The sequence below is a fragment of the Malania oleifera genome, chromosome 3 (genome assembly GCF_029873635.1).
Source record: "Malania oleifera isolate guangnan ecotype guangnan chromosome 3, ASM2987363v1, whole genome shotgun sequence".
NCBI lineage: Eukaryota > Viridiplantae > Streptophyta > Magnoliopsida > Santalales > Ximeniaceae > Malania > Malania oleifera.
This window is the reverse complement of record NC_080419.1, coordinates 30,984,044-30,999,389: the sequence shown is the minus strand read 5'-3', so window position 1 is coordinate 30,999,389 and position 15,346 is coordinate 30,984,044. Positions and strand designations below refer to the sequence as shown.

The window sequence follows — 15,346 nt, the reverse complement described above, 5'->3', positions numbered from 1 at the left end:
ACTAGTTAGTGGTCAACTATTTGACACAATACGATCGACCAAACCTAGCCAAATAAGCTTATATAGCTTGGTTGACCGAACCTCCCTGGGTCAACAAGTTGACCTCTCGGTTGTCCGACTAGAAACATATGGGCGACACCCTGGTTGACCGAACCCCACATGGGAATTTCCAATTGCCCAGTCAATCGAACCTCTTAGTTCAAAATGATCCGGTCAACCGAACCGTGCGGATTTGGAAAATCACCTTTGAAACCCTCAAGATAGTCTGTCATACTTTCAATTCAATTTTTCCACGGTCGACCGAACTAGGACACTCGGTCAACCGAACCTTGAGTTCGATCGACCAGTGCTCTCAGGTTGGCAAATTTCACCGAGGTTAAAACGTTGTTATATTTATTAACCTCACTTAAACCAAAAATGACTCATATGTCCCGACTGGTTATATTTTTGGGGAAGTCTATATATACCCCCTCATTTGCAAAAATTAGTGGGAGATTAGAAAACATAATTAGCAAATATCCTCTGAATTTCAAAAAGCCTATTTTTCATATTCAAGCTTCATACTCCCACTCTTACTCATCCATATTGCAAATACCACTTAATAGGAGTGCTCTTGCATTCATCTCACCAAGCTTAAACTCTCACTTGCTCGTTTTGATTAAGATTAATTTTTCTTTGAGAGTAAGCTTCTAGTTTTTCTAGGGGGCTTCGTAAATAAGTCTTCCATAGGAAAACTTCTTAGAGCTTCTAAGTTTGGCATATTGATTGCAATACTCAAGAGTTCATATTGCGTTTTTTTTGTGAAATACTATTTTACAAACCGATTTCAAATATCTTGTATGATTTATTTTGAGAAAAATATTTGTTGAAGGTATTTGAAAATGTGCTTGAAAATAAATACTATTTTACAAATCAACTTCAAATATTTCTTGTGATTTATTGTGATAAAAATATTTGTTGAGGATATTTGAAGTGTGCTTGAGATATTTGGTGCTGCATTGTGATTGATGCTATTATTTTGATACAAAGATCTTTTCACATACACTCTCACGTACTGATTGTTATATTTGCATTAATCTTTTAGAGCAGACATTTAGACTACACTGAGCTTATCATACCTTATCATTTGGTAGTGTGTTGATTATACTGGTACATATCAGCTTATGTAAGAAGCATTTCCGTGTACATAAATTTCATATCTGTTGTATTCCAGGCATGGGCCTGAAGAGGGAAACTAGCCCTGTGAAATAGTCCTGAATTGGCTTAGACCCAATTAGGAAAGTTAGGTGCACAATCCTGGTAAGGTATGGGTTGAGGTCAACCCGACTAATTGACCTAGTTGTAAATGGTGTCGCTCCACCCTTTAAGTGAGCATTAGTGGAATCCTCAGACTTGCGAGCTAAAGGCGGGAACATAGGCACAATTGGTCGAACCCTGATAACATATCGTGTGTTTGTTTATATTTTCGCAATTTATATTCCCACATATGTATGTTATTGTGTGAATGATGCGCATGATTTAAATTTCCACATATTATACTTATCTGCACATTTGGGACTACATAGACACACTCTAGGTTGTGTAATACTAAAAATGTCTGGTCAAACCTAGGGAGAAATTTTAAATACCCAATTCACCCCCTCTTGGAATTACACCAATTCCAACAAGATTTTTTGAATATTCTTGTTGGAACACTTTGAAACTTGTTGTGATTGATTTACATTGATACTTTGTTTCAAAGTTTGTGTGGAAATACACTCTAGGCCTTGATATTTACATTTGACTAAGTGTTTAACACATGTTATTGGCATTGAGCATACTTACTATCATTTGTGCTTGTATATATTATTTGGATTGTATTGTGGTTTGATTAGAAGCACTTCATTTGTACGCAAAAATTATATTGATCATTGTATTCCAGGCGTGGGCCTGAAAAGGGAGATTTGCCATTGTAAAAGTTTCGGATTGACTTTGACCCTGTTAGGAAAGTTAGGTGCACCATTCTAATAAGGTATAGTTGTAGGTTGAGGTCAGCCCCGTTAATTAACCTGATTGTAAACGGTGCCGCTCCACCCATGAAGTGAGCCTATAGTGGAATCTTTGTGCTTGTGAGTCAAAGCGGGGACGTAGGCACTTTGGCCGAACTCCGATAACATATTGTGTGTGCAATTTACATTTCCCCAATTTATTTACCACACATGTATACTTTATTGTAAATAATTGGATTTATAATTATATAGACAGACTTTAAGTTGCATAATACTGTTGTTAGACTAGTTGACCTAGGAAGGAATTTTTAAATCTCCAATTCACCCTCCTCTTGGGATTGTACCAAAGTCAGTAGATTATGTAAGATAAAGAGATGATTGAACACAAGGAGAAACACAATTTAAGTGAAACAATAAATGATGGAAGGTGCATTATGTAATAAAAGTTTTAATTGTAAAAATGATTTCAATAGTTTTAAATGTTAAAGCAACTAATAGTTAACAGTGCGTTATATCGCTCCCAACCTTATGTTCTCAATCTCCTAGATGCAAGTTTGAATTGTGTTTTCATTAAATTATTTGATTCAAAAAAATGAGAAAATTCAATTAAAAAACAAAAATTTAATTGAAAATCACGTGTGTAAACCTAAAGAGCCTCCAATAATTTGAAAATAACACAAAACACCAAAGCCAAAATGTGTTGCCCATTAAAAAATAATTTAAGAACATTGAAGGGACTCTAATTATTCAAAAATGGAGTTAGATAGTTACCCCGAGTTATAAATGGTATTAAAAATGCAACTCCAATAAATTTTGAAGGGTATTATTGAAATTTGTCACAATAAGGATAATATAAAAATATATTTGGTTTTGGTGATTAGAATAATAATAGTTATAGTGACTCGCCAATTTAATTATCCTACTAACTTTACATATTTAGTCATTAGTCCTATTTTTTGAAACCAAATTTACATAATTATTTAAATAATGTGTAATTTTTAAAATTTAATTCGCTGTATAAAATTATATTAAAATTTATGGAATCTATCCAAATTTAAATTTATGATTAAAAAGGCATTTTCTTGATAAAACTTTATATTATAATTCTGAATAGATATTTTATTTGGAATATTTTTTCGCCATTTAAATGGAAGTCATCAAAATGATTGGTTTTTTTGTGCAGTGTCCATCAGCCTGCCACCGTGTTTTTCCATTGCTAGACGCTCTGGATTCTGGTGGGTTGCTAATTTATACGAAGAGGAGGAGGAGGAAGAAGAAGAGGACGAGCCAAAATGAAGATAATGGTGGCAATCAAGCGAGTAGTCGACTACGCTGTCAAGATCAGAGTGAAACCAGACAAGGTAAGCTATTATTAAAACTGCTTGATGCTTCAGCTTCTTTATGTTGGAACTCACAGAAGCTGCTCAATCGCAGACAGGAGTCGAGACAAGCAACGTGAAGATGTCGATGAATCCTTTCTGCGAGATTGCCTTGGAGGAGGCTCTTCGCATCAGAGAGTCGGGCATGGCCTCGGAGGTTGTGGCCGTTTCCATGGGTTCTGCTCACTGCGTGGATACTCTCAGGACTGGGTTAGCCATGGGCGCTGATAGGGCCATTCACGTCGAAACTCCGGGCACTCTCTATCCACTTTCTGTCGCTAAGATTCTGAAAGCTCTAGTTGATGTTGAGAAGCCAGGGCTTCTTGTTCTAGGCAAACAGGTTTATAATTCAAACTTGATTCTGGGAATTAAATGGGTTTTGTGCTTTTGTGATAGTTTTTATGTGCAGCGTAGTTTGTTTGTGGGTCGGATTGGGCAAAATTTGGCCTGTACCAAATTAAATTGGGTTTTGTGTTTTTCATCTTTTGTCCTTAGCAATGCAGTTTCAGGCTGTTTCAGCCTTTTTATTTTTCGAATCAATTTGGGGAATTTGAATTCAATCTCGAGAATTTAATGTGGGTTTATGATTTTTCATTTAATTTTTTTGGGGATTTAGTAGAGTTTGTTGAATATTACAATATTTATGAAGCCGTGATCTAATGTCGAGAAACTGAAGAACTTAATACTGGTATAAAGAGGATTTCTTCACTCTTCTCCATTTGCTTCTGGGCTGGGTGCTGACTACCAGGTTCATTACATTTTGGAGTTTCTTTGTTTTCACGTGAAACAGTCCTTTTCTCCCACTTTATATATTGGTTTCTTCAATTGTGCGGGTGTGCATATGTGCTTGTTGGTGCTACCTTTTCCTGCCTTCTTTGATTTGGGACTGGGACACTCATCTAACTGATTATCAAACCTTTTCCTCCCTCTTTGATTTGGGAGTGGAACACTCATCCATTACATTGCAATTTTCATTATCTGGATTGTTCTGCAGGCCATTGATGATGATTGCAATCAAACGGGACAAATGGTAGCAGGGTTGCTTGACTGGCCACAAGGGACCTTTGCTTCAAAGGTTAGTTTCGTTGTCCTAACTTCAGATATAAGAGTTCCATTATCCTGTTAACTAGGGAAAATTAAGCTACTTCATGATTTCTTAAAACTTCAAGCATTTCTTCTTATAATACTAGATTGTGTAGACCCAAGTTCTCTTTTTCCTGAATGAAATGTTGCTGTTGTTAAGCTACTTGTGCATCATCTTTAAACTATATCTGATTATGAGATGGTTTGTTAGAACTAATACTAATGTTTTTGGAACTTGTAATCAGTCAAAAGTTGTCATATGGATGAAAGTTGTTTTTTTCAGTTAAAGCTGCTAATTTTTGGGTTCCAAATTGTCCCTAGGTGATGTGTAAAACTGATTAAGGGTTTTAAATACTTGTTTAGGTTACTTTAGATATTAGCAGAAGCTTGGAAGTTGGAATTAAATTATATGGATTTGAAGATTGTGGTGAGTAGCCATGCTGAACAGCATGAAGTCTTGCAATATTATTTTGTCCTAATCATGGATGGTCTAAATCGAAGACATTCAAGAATTTCTTGATGCTTTTGAGGACTGTTTAGAAGGTAACACCTTTTTATGAAGGTTACCTTGCTGGCTTATGGTGAAACTGGAGCATTGGCAAGTTGTTGACCATAGTCAAGGTCTTAAATTTCAATTTCGACCCAAATTTCGAAGCTCCAAATGTATGGAAATTTCAACGGAAATTTTGATTTCGATGTCAGTTTCGATTTCGATTTGAAAAGATTACTGAAATCAGTAGTAAAACATGAAATTCTTTATGAAACTTTAGAAATTGTTAACAAACATAATAATATAAGTTTTAGGACTAATATATTACGAGTTAAATACATCTATATTGTGTATGAAGTGGAAAAGTTGTAATATAGTATGCATATCAAACATATTTGTAAGGTAATGTACATATAACATATTTAGGTAATACAAATGAAGTTCATAAATCATTTAAATACTTTTTATCATACAAATAATGATAATTTAGACATGAATAGTTAAATAAAATGTTGTTGTACGTTTTTTGTTTTTTTCATTAATTTCAAAAGCACTTGTAATAATCTCTTGTTTCAATAAAAATAAATAAAATAAACTAAAAGGAAAATTTCACTTCACTCCTAAATTTCTTATTTAAATTCCGAGGAAATTTCATTGTATAGTTAAAATTTAGACAAGTTTTGCTAAAATTTCGATATTTCGATAAATTTCGAATGATTTGTTGAGATTTCAACAGAAATTATGCAAGATGGAAATTGACTGCCATTTCAATTTCGAGGGTAATGGAAACCGGAAATTTTGATAGAAATTTCGACAATTTCGTGGAGATTTAAGACCATGACTGTAGTAAATGCAGACGTTATTCTATAAAGTCTGGCTAATGCTGATCAAAGGATCTAAATGGTGCAGAAGGCTGAAAAGAATGTTTATTGAGGTGGCAAGAACATATGTAAAGGCTTTAGGGACAAGGGGAAATTAAGAATGGGGTACCTTGAGTAATTGTGGTACCTGAATAGATTAGAGAAGAGAGCTAGTCTGTTTTCTTTTTATTGAGGCAAGTTTAGCAAAAGATGTGCTTGGTTTCTTCTCGCAGTTTGATTTTTGGGTGACTAGCATTATGGCACCTATCCCAAAGAGTTGAGATTGATGTAATTCCCCTTTTTCTGCACTGAAAATTGTCAAAACTTTGGGTTAGTTTATGAGAACACATTCATTGTTCACTGTCACACCCATTGTTTTTTTTTTTGGGAAAAAAAAACATCTATTATTATTATTATTATTATTATTATTAGAAATTGCTGTTAGAATATGGTTGCTTATTTCTACATGGGAGACTGTATGGATGGAAGATATTAATCATCTCCTCTGAAGCAATATTGATTACTAGTGTGCTATGATTTGCTAATGAAAACAGTATCTACTTTTTTCAAATTGTTACGAACCATTATTAGTTTCTGTTTTTATGTTTTGCTTCCTCGTAGTAAGCATTATTTCAAGCCTGTTTTACCTTTTTTTCCCTTTACTTAGTTTCTTGTGAAATGTTTCCGTTAAATATTTTAAGCTCCATCTATTGATATCTTGAACAAGCTTTGATACTTGCTTTTTATCCATCGTGCAGGATTCCTACCTGCCTCCCTTCGTACTCTGGTCTTATCCCTTCTGTAGGAAACTATAGATGAACAGTTCCTAGAGTTTTATAGCTAGAGTGTTTGGATTAATTGTCCAGTCTCCTATTGAGGCAATACAAAACTACAGAGTCTAGTTATAGAATCTCTATTACAATATGAGTAGACTTTACTGTATCAATTGTCAAAGTTGAACTATATTTTTTTAGCCAAATTGGACATATGAATATTCCGTAACTCCTTTAATACAGAAGGAGCTTTTGATCTATTTCATCAATGACAGGATTTTGGAGTACATTGCCCAATTTATGGTGGTATCCTCCCTTTTTTTTTTCTTGTTCCCATTCAATTAATGTGGACCTCAAGTTATAAAAAAATGCATAATTTCATGCCTCTCTCTTGCACGTGTACGCACATATGCACACACCATATCCACATATTTTCTTATCATGGTTTTCTTGACATCCAGCTGCTTTCTAGTAGGTGGTGCTGGACAAGGAGAAGAATCTAGCAACAGTTGAAAGGGAGGTTGACGGTGGTCTAGAGACGTTGTGCTTAGAACTACCAGCAGTAATCACGTAATACACTTGTATCCTTATATGTTTGTTTTTTCATTTTTTAATATTTACTTTTTGGGGGTTGGTAGTCTGTGTTGCTTGTAGACCTGGTTTATTGAAAGTTTAACAATCAAGATGTTTTCCATTTTTAACTTTAGTTCTCCATAGTTTCCAAACTTTATTATGTTAAAATTATGGAGTAACTAGTAAAAGACAGTTGAAATGATCTACCCTTCTTGGATGGGAAAAAAATACAGAAATTGTATGCCTGTGTGAAACATGAACCTTGGTTGAGTTCTTATGTTACAATCTCCAGCATATCAATGTTCTCAGTATTCCATATTATGTTTTTGTTTCATTTTCTTATGAATTTTTTGAGTTGACTATTTTTTTCTTCCCTACCTTTCTTTGCTCTATTTTTTTAATTGATTCATTTGTTTTTGTTAAGCTGATTTTCTGATGCCATTTAGTGAAGGGTGACACGGGAGCAGATTCGGAATCTCTCTCTCCTTTGCTCGTTTTTTAAAATGAAGAAAGCCTGGACCTTGTAGGAGTTTGCTAGAGTTAAATGGATGGGAGTTGAAGACACTAGAACCAGATAAAATCATGGTTTGATGAGCATTTTATGTACACTTTTTAAAGTGTTTATGTGGATAGATATTTTGGGTTTTTTAGTTGTGGAAAATAATTTTCATTTTCCATTTCCAGAAGTCCAAATACTTACAACAATTAAACCTTGTTTTTCAATTTTCCTAGACTTGTATAAAAAATCCAAACAACAATAAAAGATGTTCTCCAACTTTCCCATATAAACTTTGATACTGTAAAACAAAGTGATTTTTAATAATTTTTTAGAAAGCTGAAAATGGAAAATAAAACTGTTTTCTACAAGTGAATAGGGCCATATTTTCCTTAATAGCTTTTGTATGGAATGCATATGGACAATATTGGAACCATGTGTGACAGGTTCAACATTGTAAGTGATGGGGACCTCAGAAAAGAGGAATTTGTTTGGACAGTGGAAAGCATTGTAGTACATGTTTTTACTGTCGTGAAAGTGAATGCTCATTACACTAATCCTAAAGTATCTGTGAGGACCTTGGAGGTCCTGGCAAAACTTGTACAAAAGTTTGGTACATTGAAGTTATTGTGATCATTGATAGAATCATAGAACTACTCAGAATGTGCTGCTTGATAGCAGAATAGGTTTAAATGATTGTATGCATGTGTGTGTGTGTGTGTGTGTGTGGGCGCATGTTTGCGTGCACGTATTCTTTAAAAATATATATATTTTTTAAGGCAGAACGGAAGACTGCTGTTTAACTGTCACTTCAACACTTTTTTCGTGATTGATTCTTTCTTTGAACAATTTTCTGATAATAAAATAATAATATCTATGTTTCAGAATGGTAGGGAATGAAATCATTTTGTGCATGAGAAAAATCTTAGCACTTGTCAACAAGCAGTTCATAGGCCCTGGCTGTGATTTATTACATGGGATCTGTGAAAAATAAATAAATAAATAAAACATGTATTAGTGGGTGCTCCAGCATGCATTCTTGAAGTGATAATATAATGTTATATACTTTGTCATTCATTCTAAATGAAACTAACGTCGATTCAGCACAGAGTTTCTGTTTCGACTGCAGAATTTCAAAGAACCACTAGCTGGTTTTTTCGAAATCCGGGGAATTTGAATTATGTACATGTATCATGAACATGTTTTATATTGTAGATACTATGTACTCTGCTGTATTATGTACTCTCTGTTGATTCTTTCAGCCACTGTAAGTCTTTCTAAATGCAGTGGAAAAAGATGAGGGCTAAACATTGGTTGGGAGTCGAGAATCTAAAAATTGCGGCCTTCAGCATCACCAATGGAACATCAATAACAGCACTCTATAGTTGTATTTGAGCATTTCATAGCATTTAAGCACAAGGGTTCTTAGTATTACTCGTACCTAAATCTGTTCTAAGAACTGGAGAATTGGAAATAGGACCTGGTTGATGTGATTGTGCTGGTCATAGAGAAACTTTTAATTTTGAAAGTTCAAGGCCATTTTGATATATTATGTGCTTCATAAATAAATTGCATGAAAATCAAAAGGAAAAGCTGATTGAGTTGTTCAGTGCTCATATTAATTTGGAACTGCGACACAGGCACTCATAGTATTTATGCTGAATACATGATGATGCCTAGTAGTACTAGAAGAATCACCTCTCAACGTCTCTCTCTCTCTCTCTCTCTCTCTCTCTCATTGTTTGTGTGCATGCTCATATTTATTACTAACCTTCCACAAGTTTGTTGACTTCTGCTTCATTGGGTACCTAATGCAGCACCGACTTGAGACTGAACCAGCCAAGGTATGCAACACTGCCCAACATAATGAAAGCCAAATCGAAGGTTTTAAAGAAATTCACTCCAGAGGAGCTGAATGTGCAAATCAAATCTGACTTGGAGGTGGTTCAAGTCACTGAACCCCCAAAGAGAAAAGATGGGGTCATTGTTTCTTCTGTGGATGAGCTGATTGACAAGCTGAAAAATGAAGCTCATGTAATTTGATTCTTGTTGGGGTTTTATTGCTGAAATTTTCTTAGAAAGATTCAAGTTCAATGCCAAATGGATTTTGTCCTAAGAACAAATAGAAATGCAATGATACAACTGACAAGGATCATATTTTAATAAAATTCTCATCTTAGCCTCTCATCTACAGTTCCGGTTTATGAGTTTCCTCTTTCTTAGTTAATTACAGTTCCTGTCCAAATGGATCAAATTGTATGGTTTGTCTTTTCACAAATGTCATAGACTTCCCAGAGGTAGGTGTGCTTGAGATAAAAGTTTTCACATGCTCTTGGCTTGTTTAGGCTCTATTTGTTTGTGGTAAAGCTCGACAGCAAAAATAGTATTTTTGGTTTGCAGATGAGATGGGAATAGGAGAGGAATGAAATGAAAATTTGAATGGGAAGCATGACAAAATTAAGTATAAATTCAATTTTATTCCATTCTTATACACCAAACGTGTAGTTAAAAATGTTTGGTGAAAAAGAAAAAAAAAAAATGCATCTTGGTGCTGCCACAGTAGAATTTGAGAAGCAGGATTGGTCTCAACTTTTGCTTCTCTTGAAGTTCCTAATAAATTGATGATCATTTTCTACTTTCCAATATTACAAATCACAACAATATTTACTAGAAATCAAGAACAATCTGCCTCCCAACAGATATTTCAACAGGTTCTGCACATCATATAGCTATGGGTGGAGTACATGTAGAATTTTGGGTCAAAAAAATTATTGAAATTTCTTCAATTTTCTCTGTGTCTTGTTTTGATAGCTCCTCTCTTATCAAACGGCATGATCAAATGAAAACTATAAATTTAAATATGTTCCTGAAAGATAAATAAAAAAGTCATCACTCACTCAAATTAGTTTTGATAGCATAATAGAACAACTTCTATATTAGTATTCAGCAAAAAAAAAAAAAAATCCTCTTCAACTTCAGTCAAATTAGAAGTCACTTCATTAATTATAAATTTTCTTTATTTTATAATTTCATGTTGATCCTCATCAATTTCATCCCTTCATGAATGAAAAGCAGTTGCACATTTTATTTTCTCATTTTCCTCCCTAATCCTTCTTCCTCTTATTCACTCTTCTAAATCCCAATCCTTATTTTCTCACTTGTTCTCTTTAATTCTATATATTTTTCTTCACATAGTTAAAGTGTTTACGCCTCATGGAGAACAACAGTCAAGTACTAGTAAAGTGTACTAAATTCACTGTATTTTGGTTACCATGCTTCCTGAATTGTTGCAATGTGAACAAAAGGCACTATTGGACCATTGACTATTATTGCATGTGATCTCACATGCTTACAGTGTGGAGTTTCAAATTGGATGGCATTTTTTTTTGGGTACAACTTGGAGGATGTGTATGCATGAACGCGTAGGGAAGGCTCTCAACTACCTATGAGTGGGGAAATTCTTCTTCCCCGAGTGAGAATCCATAATATCCTAATCGAACCCTAAATCTTCACAAATAAACTATTTGCAAGCAATGGGAAGCTACGATAAAGAAATCATCTAGCTCTAACTCTTCTGGCTCTTTTGGTTCAACGGAATAATTATTCATTGGAATAAGATGAAATATAATTTATATTTTAGGAATTAAGGGAATAGTTATTCTTTATACATTCTTACTTACTTTATTCAACGTATAATAAGAAAAGAACTAGACATCTGCATGATGAAATTTAGGAATAGCTATTTCTTGTCTAGTCCTTATTACGTACTTATAAAATGTTTCGCATTATTTTTTACTTTATAGTAAAAACATAATTTTTTGTATAACTACTTGTAATTACTAAAACTAATCTATTCCTGAGAATAGATAATTCTCAAACCAAATGTAACCTTCTAGTGGCAAGAATAATATTGTGGAAGAGACACAAGTAAACATTGACCTAGGGTGCTTACCTTTGTGACAATATGCTACATAGTCCACCATTTATATGTTCTACAACTAGCCAAAGGTGTGTTTACTACAATTGGATAGATGATCAACTATATAATAGCGAAGATGGTGTCTCTGATGAAGACAAAGAACAACAGAGAACAATTGGTCTTGAATATTAGGTGAAAGGCAATCAAGGAAGGAAATGATACTCACTTTCAATTTCTAGTCATGTTGAAATGAAAGCCTGATCTTGATGACCCCTGAATAAGCCATGAGAAGCTTGTCTAGGGTGTTGTTGAGATGTGTGAAGCATAAAAAATGACAACATACATATAGAAGCAAGTTTTCTTCTTTCTTTTTTTTAAATTTTTTTTCAAGAGAGTAAGCTATTTAGCATTGGGAAGTAGTCAAACTGTGATTAATATTTTTGGCATTATTTCAAATTATACCTTGTAACTACATTTATTAAGGTAATTATCATGTAGGAATTCCTTATTGTTCAACCAAAGTTTGTCATTTTATAAATGATAGTTTATTGTTTCTAAGGTTCATTCATGTGTTTTGTCTGAGCATTTCAAGTAAGGCGAAAATAGTTGTATTCTATAATGAGCCATTTTCCTATGAAAAGTTCATGTTTAGAGACTACCTTCTACCTACATATTATAGTCCAAGTAATGGAAAGAATAGTATAAAAGTTTTCCTTTCAACTTGCTTATCAATCTAGATCTCCTAAAAATGTAAATGTAGAATTAATAAGTTGATTGAATTGTAAGCAGGAAGTTATTTTATTAGAATTTTTATAGAGTATCTTCATAAATTATGAACATATTGTTTATTGCTTAGAAAGTTGTTTAATTAGGCAATATGATTATGGAAGAAGATATCATCGACATATAATGATCTCAAGTGGATTATCTTTATCTATGTATGAACAATAGAAGACAAAGTCACTAAAGATCCAGGTGTCTATTTTAATTTTCATATTTGTAAAACTCAACATCATTATTGGAAATAACATTAGTAAGCATGATTATGACACATACCATAACGCTAGTTACATTGTTGACCCCATGGGTTACACCCAGTTTTGATAATGACAAATACTCAAGTATTTGATGGCTATCTAGTTTGTGTGCAGGGTTATATTAGCAGATCAATTGACGGCACAAGAAGTAAAGCCTGAAGACCCAGAAGATTTGTCTTGTGTTGTAATTCATGTTATATTATGGGTCTGTAATAATTTATATCGGTCTGTAATAATCTCTGCAAGTCATGCATGTAGGTATGTGTAAGCTTATAAATGTCATAGACTAACCACAAAGACCGAATGACCTTGGGGCACCCTTCGGTCGACCTCGACGCCAGGTTTTTTTGGCATACTTGAAAAGACCTTAGGTCCCAGCACTTGCACAAAAAGAAAATCCCCATTATCATTCACTATATCAGGGGAATTAAAATAGGATAAAAATGGACTTAGATGAAAATATTATGAGTGTTCGAGCGACCGAACCCATTGCGTTTAAAACGCTTCGGCCGACCGAACCCTTGACAAGTCAACTTGTTGGCTTTTGTTCGGGCACCCAAACCATTTTTGAGCGTATCTTCCTCGGGCACTCGAACCCTTTAAAGGGAACTTTTCACCAACCCGGGCGACCAAACGCAAGAGTTCGGGCCACCAAATATTAGACCGGGCACTCGAAGTCACGAACAAATGTTTCTAACTTTGATTCGGGCTGGCGAAATACGACACGGGCGACCGAACTCAGTTGAATATCTTTTAAAGCTGTGTCTATTCAGGTGACCAAACCTCGGTTCAGCCACTAGAACCTCGGTGGGTTAAAAATTATTTAACCGCGGTAAAACAAGGTTAAGTTGGGTTAATGAGCTTTTAACATTTTGAATCCTTTCTAATTATTCCCAACAAGTCCTCAACGGTTATAATTTTACCCCTACCTATAAATATGGGTTCATTTGTAAGGATTAGCAAAAGATTAGCCAAAATCATTAGTATAAATCCTCTCTATCTCAAAATCATATTTTTGCCCAAATACTCTCATATCCTTATTTCCTTGATACATTTTGGTATTGTGAGAGCATATTGGTTGTGTTAGTGCATATTAGGTTTTGCAAATACTCCAATTATTCTTGTTTGATTGATTGAGTTATTTTTGGGGAGTTAGCAAAGTTTATCCCACAGATTTGAATATAATAAATCTTGTGTTGGGATAAACTAGCAAGCTTAGGGTATTTGCACTGTTATTGTAAGTGTCCCATAACTTTGATTTTGTTGTGCAAAAATATTTTCTACAAGCTATAATATTCTTCAAACTACTCTTGAACTCATTACATTGAAGGAAAATATTTTGAGTTAGTTTGATTGTTTGATTAGCATCTTTGAAACCCTGATTAGCTATTGAGATTTGATATAAATTGTTTCAAAGATTTTACTTGTCTTAGAACACTCTTGAGCATACTTATTATCATATCTTATTGAGTGTTGCCTGCACAAAGATACACATCACTGAGCTTACATTTACCTACATTGTTGATGTGCATTTGATTGATTAAGTATACTATGTGTATTTGGGTACACATTTGCTTTACATGAAAGCATAATCACTGTACCATTTCGTTGTATTTCAAATACTGTTGTATTTCCAGGCACGGGCCTGAAGAGGGAGACTAGCCCTAGAATAGTCCCGGATTGGCTTAGACTCGGTTAGGAAAGTTAGGTGCGCCATCATGTTAAGGCGTGTAGGTTGAGGTCAACCCCGCTAATTGACCTGGTTAAGGTTAAGGTCAGCCTTGTGCTAATTGACCTGGTTGTAATTGGTGCTGCTCCACCCGTTAAGTGAGCAATTAGTGGAATCCTCGGGCTTGTGAGCTAGAGGCAGGGACATAGGTACAGTTGGCCGAACCTCGATAACATATCGTGTGCCTTGTTTATATTTCTACACTTTATATTTACCGTACATGTATGTTATGGTGTGAATGATGCGTTTGATTTAATTTCCACATCATATTTATCTACTCATTTGGAAATTGTATAGACAAACCTTAGGTTGTGTATATATTGCTGTTGGATAGATTAACCTATAAGAAAAGTTTAAATTTCCAATTCACCCCCCCTTTTGGGAATACACCAAAGCTAACATACATAATAATACTTATTTCACATACATCAAGGCATTGTCATTTCAATTTTCATTTTGAAATTTTCTTTTTTCTTCTTTTAGGAAAAAGATAATTAAAATGAATTGTCATATCCCCTACAATATGATCCCATTTTCCAATACTTTTTTTTCAAAATAAAAAAAAATTACAAACAATAGTACATCCCCCACAACAAGCACCCTTATAACACTACAAAATCCATCCTCCACCACATTGCCAAATTATAAGGCAATGGAAACTTGCATGCACTATTCCTTGAGTCCCTTTTCCTAGTAGTGGAAATAGTACCTAACTACCAAAATAGTTGCAGATACAAATATATGCTACTTCACTTCAAATGACCTCATTTTCTCACCAAAGCAACATTCCTAATATTATATATAAATACACATACACATACACACATGTTAGCATTTTCTATAACTTCTCCATTTGCTGTCATTTTTTTATTTCAACTTGGCAAGTTATTATGGTAGTCTAGCTACTCTCTTTTAACCCAACGGTCTTCATCATCAAGCAAATGAATTACAATGTTCATGTTGAGAAAAACCCCAAATTGCATAGCAGAATATTTATGTGTAAAGGATCAAAAACACAA

The 15,346-nt window shown here is 34.2% G+C and overlaps 1 protein-coding gene across 1 annotated transcript; it reads left to right on the top strand.

Moving 5' to 3' along the window:
* The first annotated feature begins 3,147 nt into the window (after positions 1-3,147).
* LOC131151987 (electron transfer flavoprotein subunit beta, mitochondrial) lies at positions 3,148-9,835 on the top strand. Its single transcript, XM_058103530.1, has 5 exons — positions 3,148-3,349; positions 3,423-3,707; positions 4,362-4,442; positions 7,049-7,143; positions 9,460-9,835. The coding sequence occupies exons 1-5, from the start codon at positions 3,281-3,283 to the stop codon at positions 9,683-9,685; spliced, it is 756 nt and encodes a 251-aa protein (XP_057959513.1). The 5' UTR covers positions 3,148-3,280; the 3' UTR covers positions 9,686-9,835.
* Positions 9,836-15,346: the final 5,511 nt, after the last annotated feature.

Excerpts from the sequence above, each read along its gene's own strand:
- LOC131151987 (XM_058103530.1), top strand. The coding sequence starts at position 3,281 with ATGAAGATAATGGTGGCAATCAAGCGAGTAGTCGACTACGCTGTCAAG. Across the intron at positions 3,708-4,361 it reads TTCTTGTTCTAGGCAAACAG|GCCATTGATGATGATTGCAA; the intron begins GTTTATAATTCA and ends ATTGTTCTGCAG. Across the intron at positions 4,443-7,048 it reads AAGGGACCTTTGCTTCAAAG|GTGGTGCTGGACAAGGAGAA; the intron begins GTTAGTTTCGTT and ends GCTTTCTAGTAG.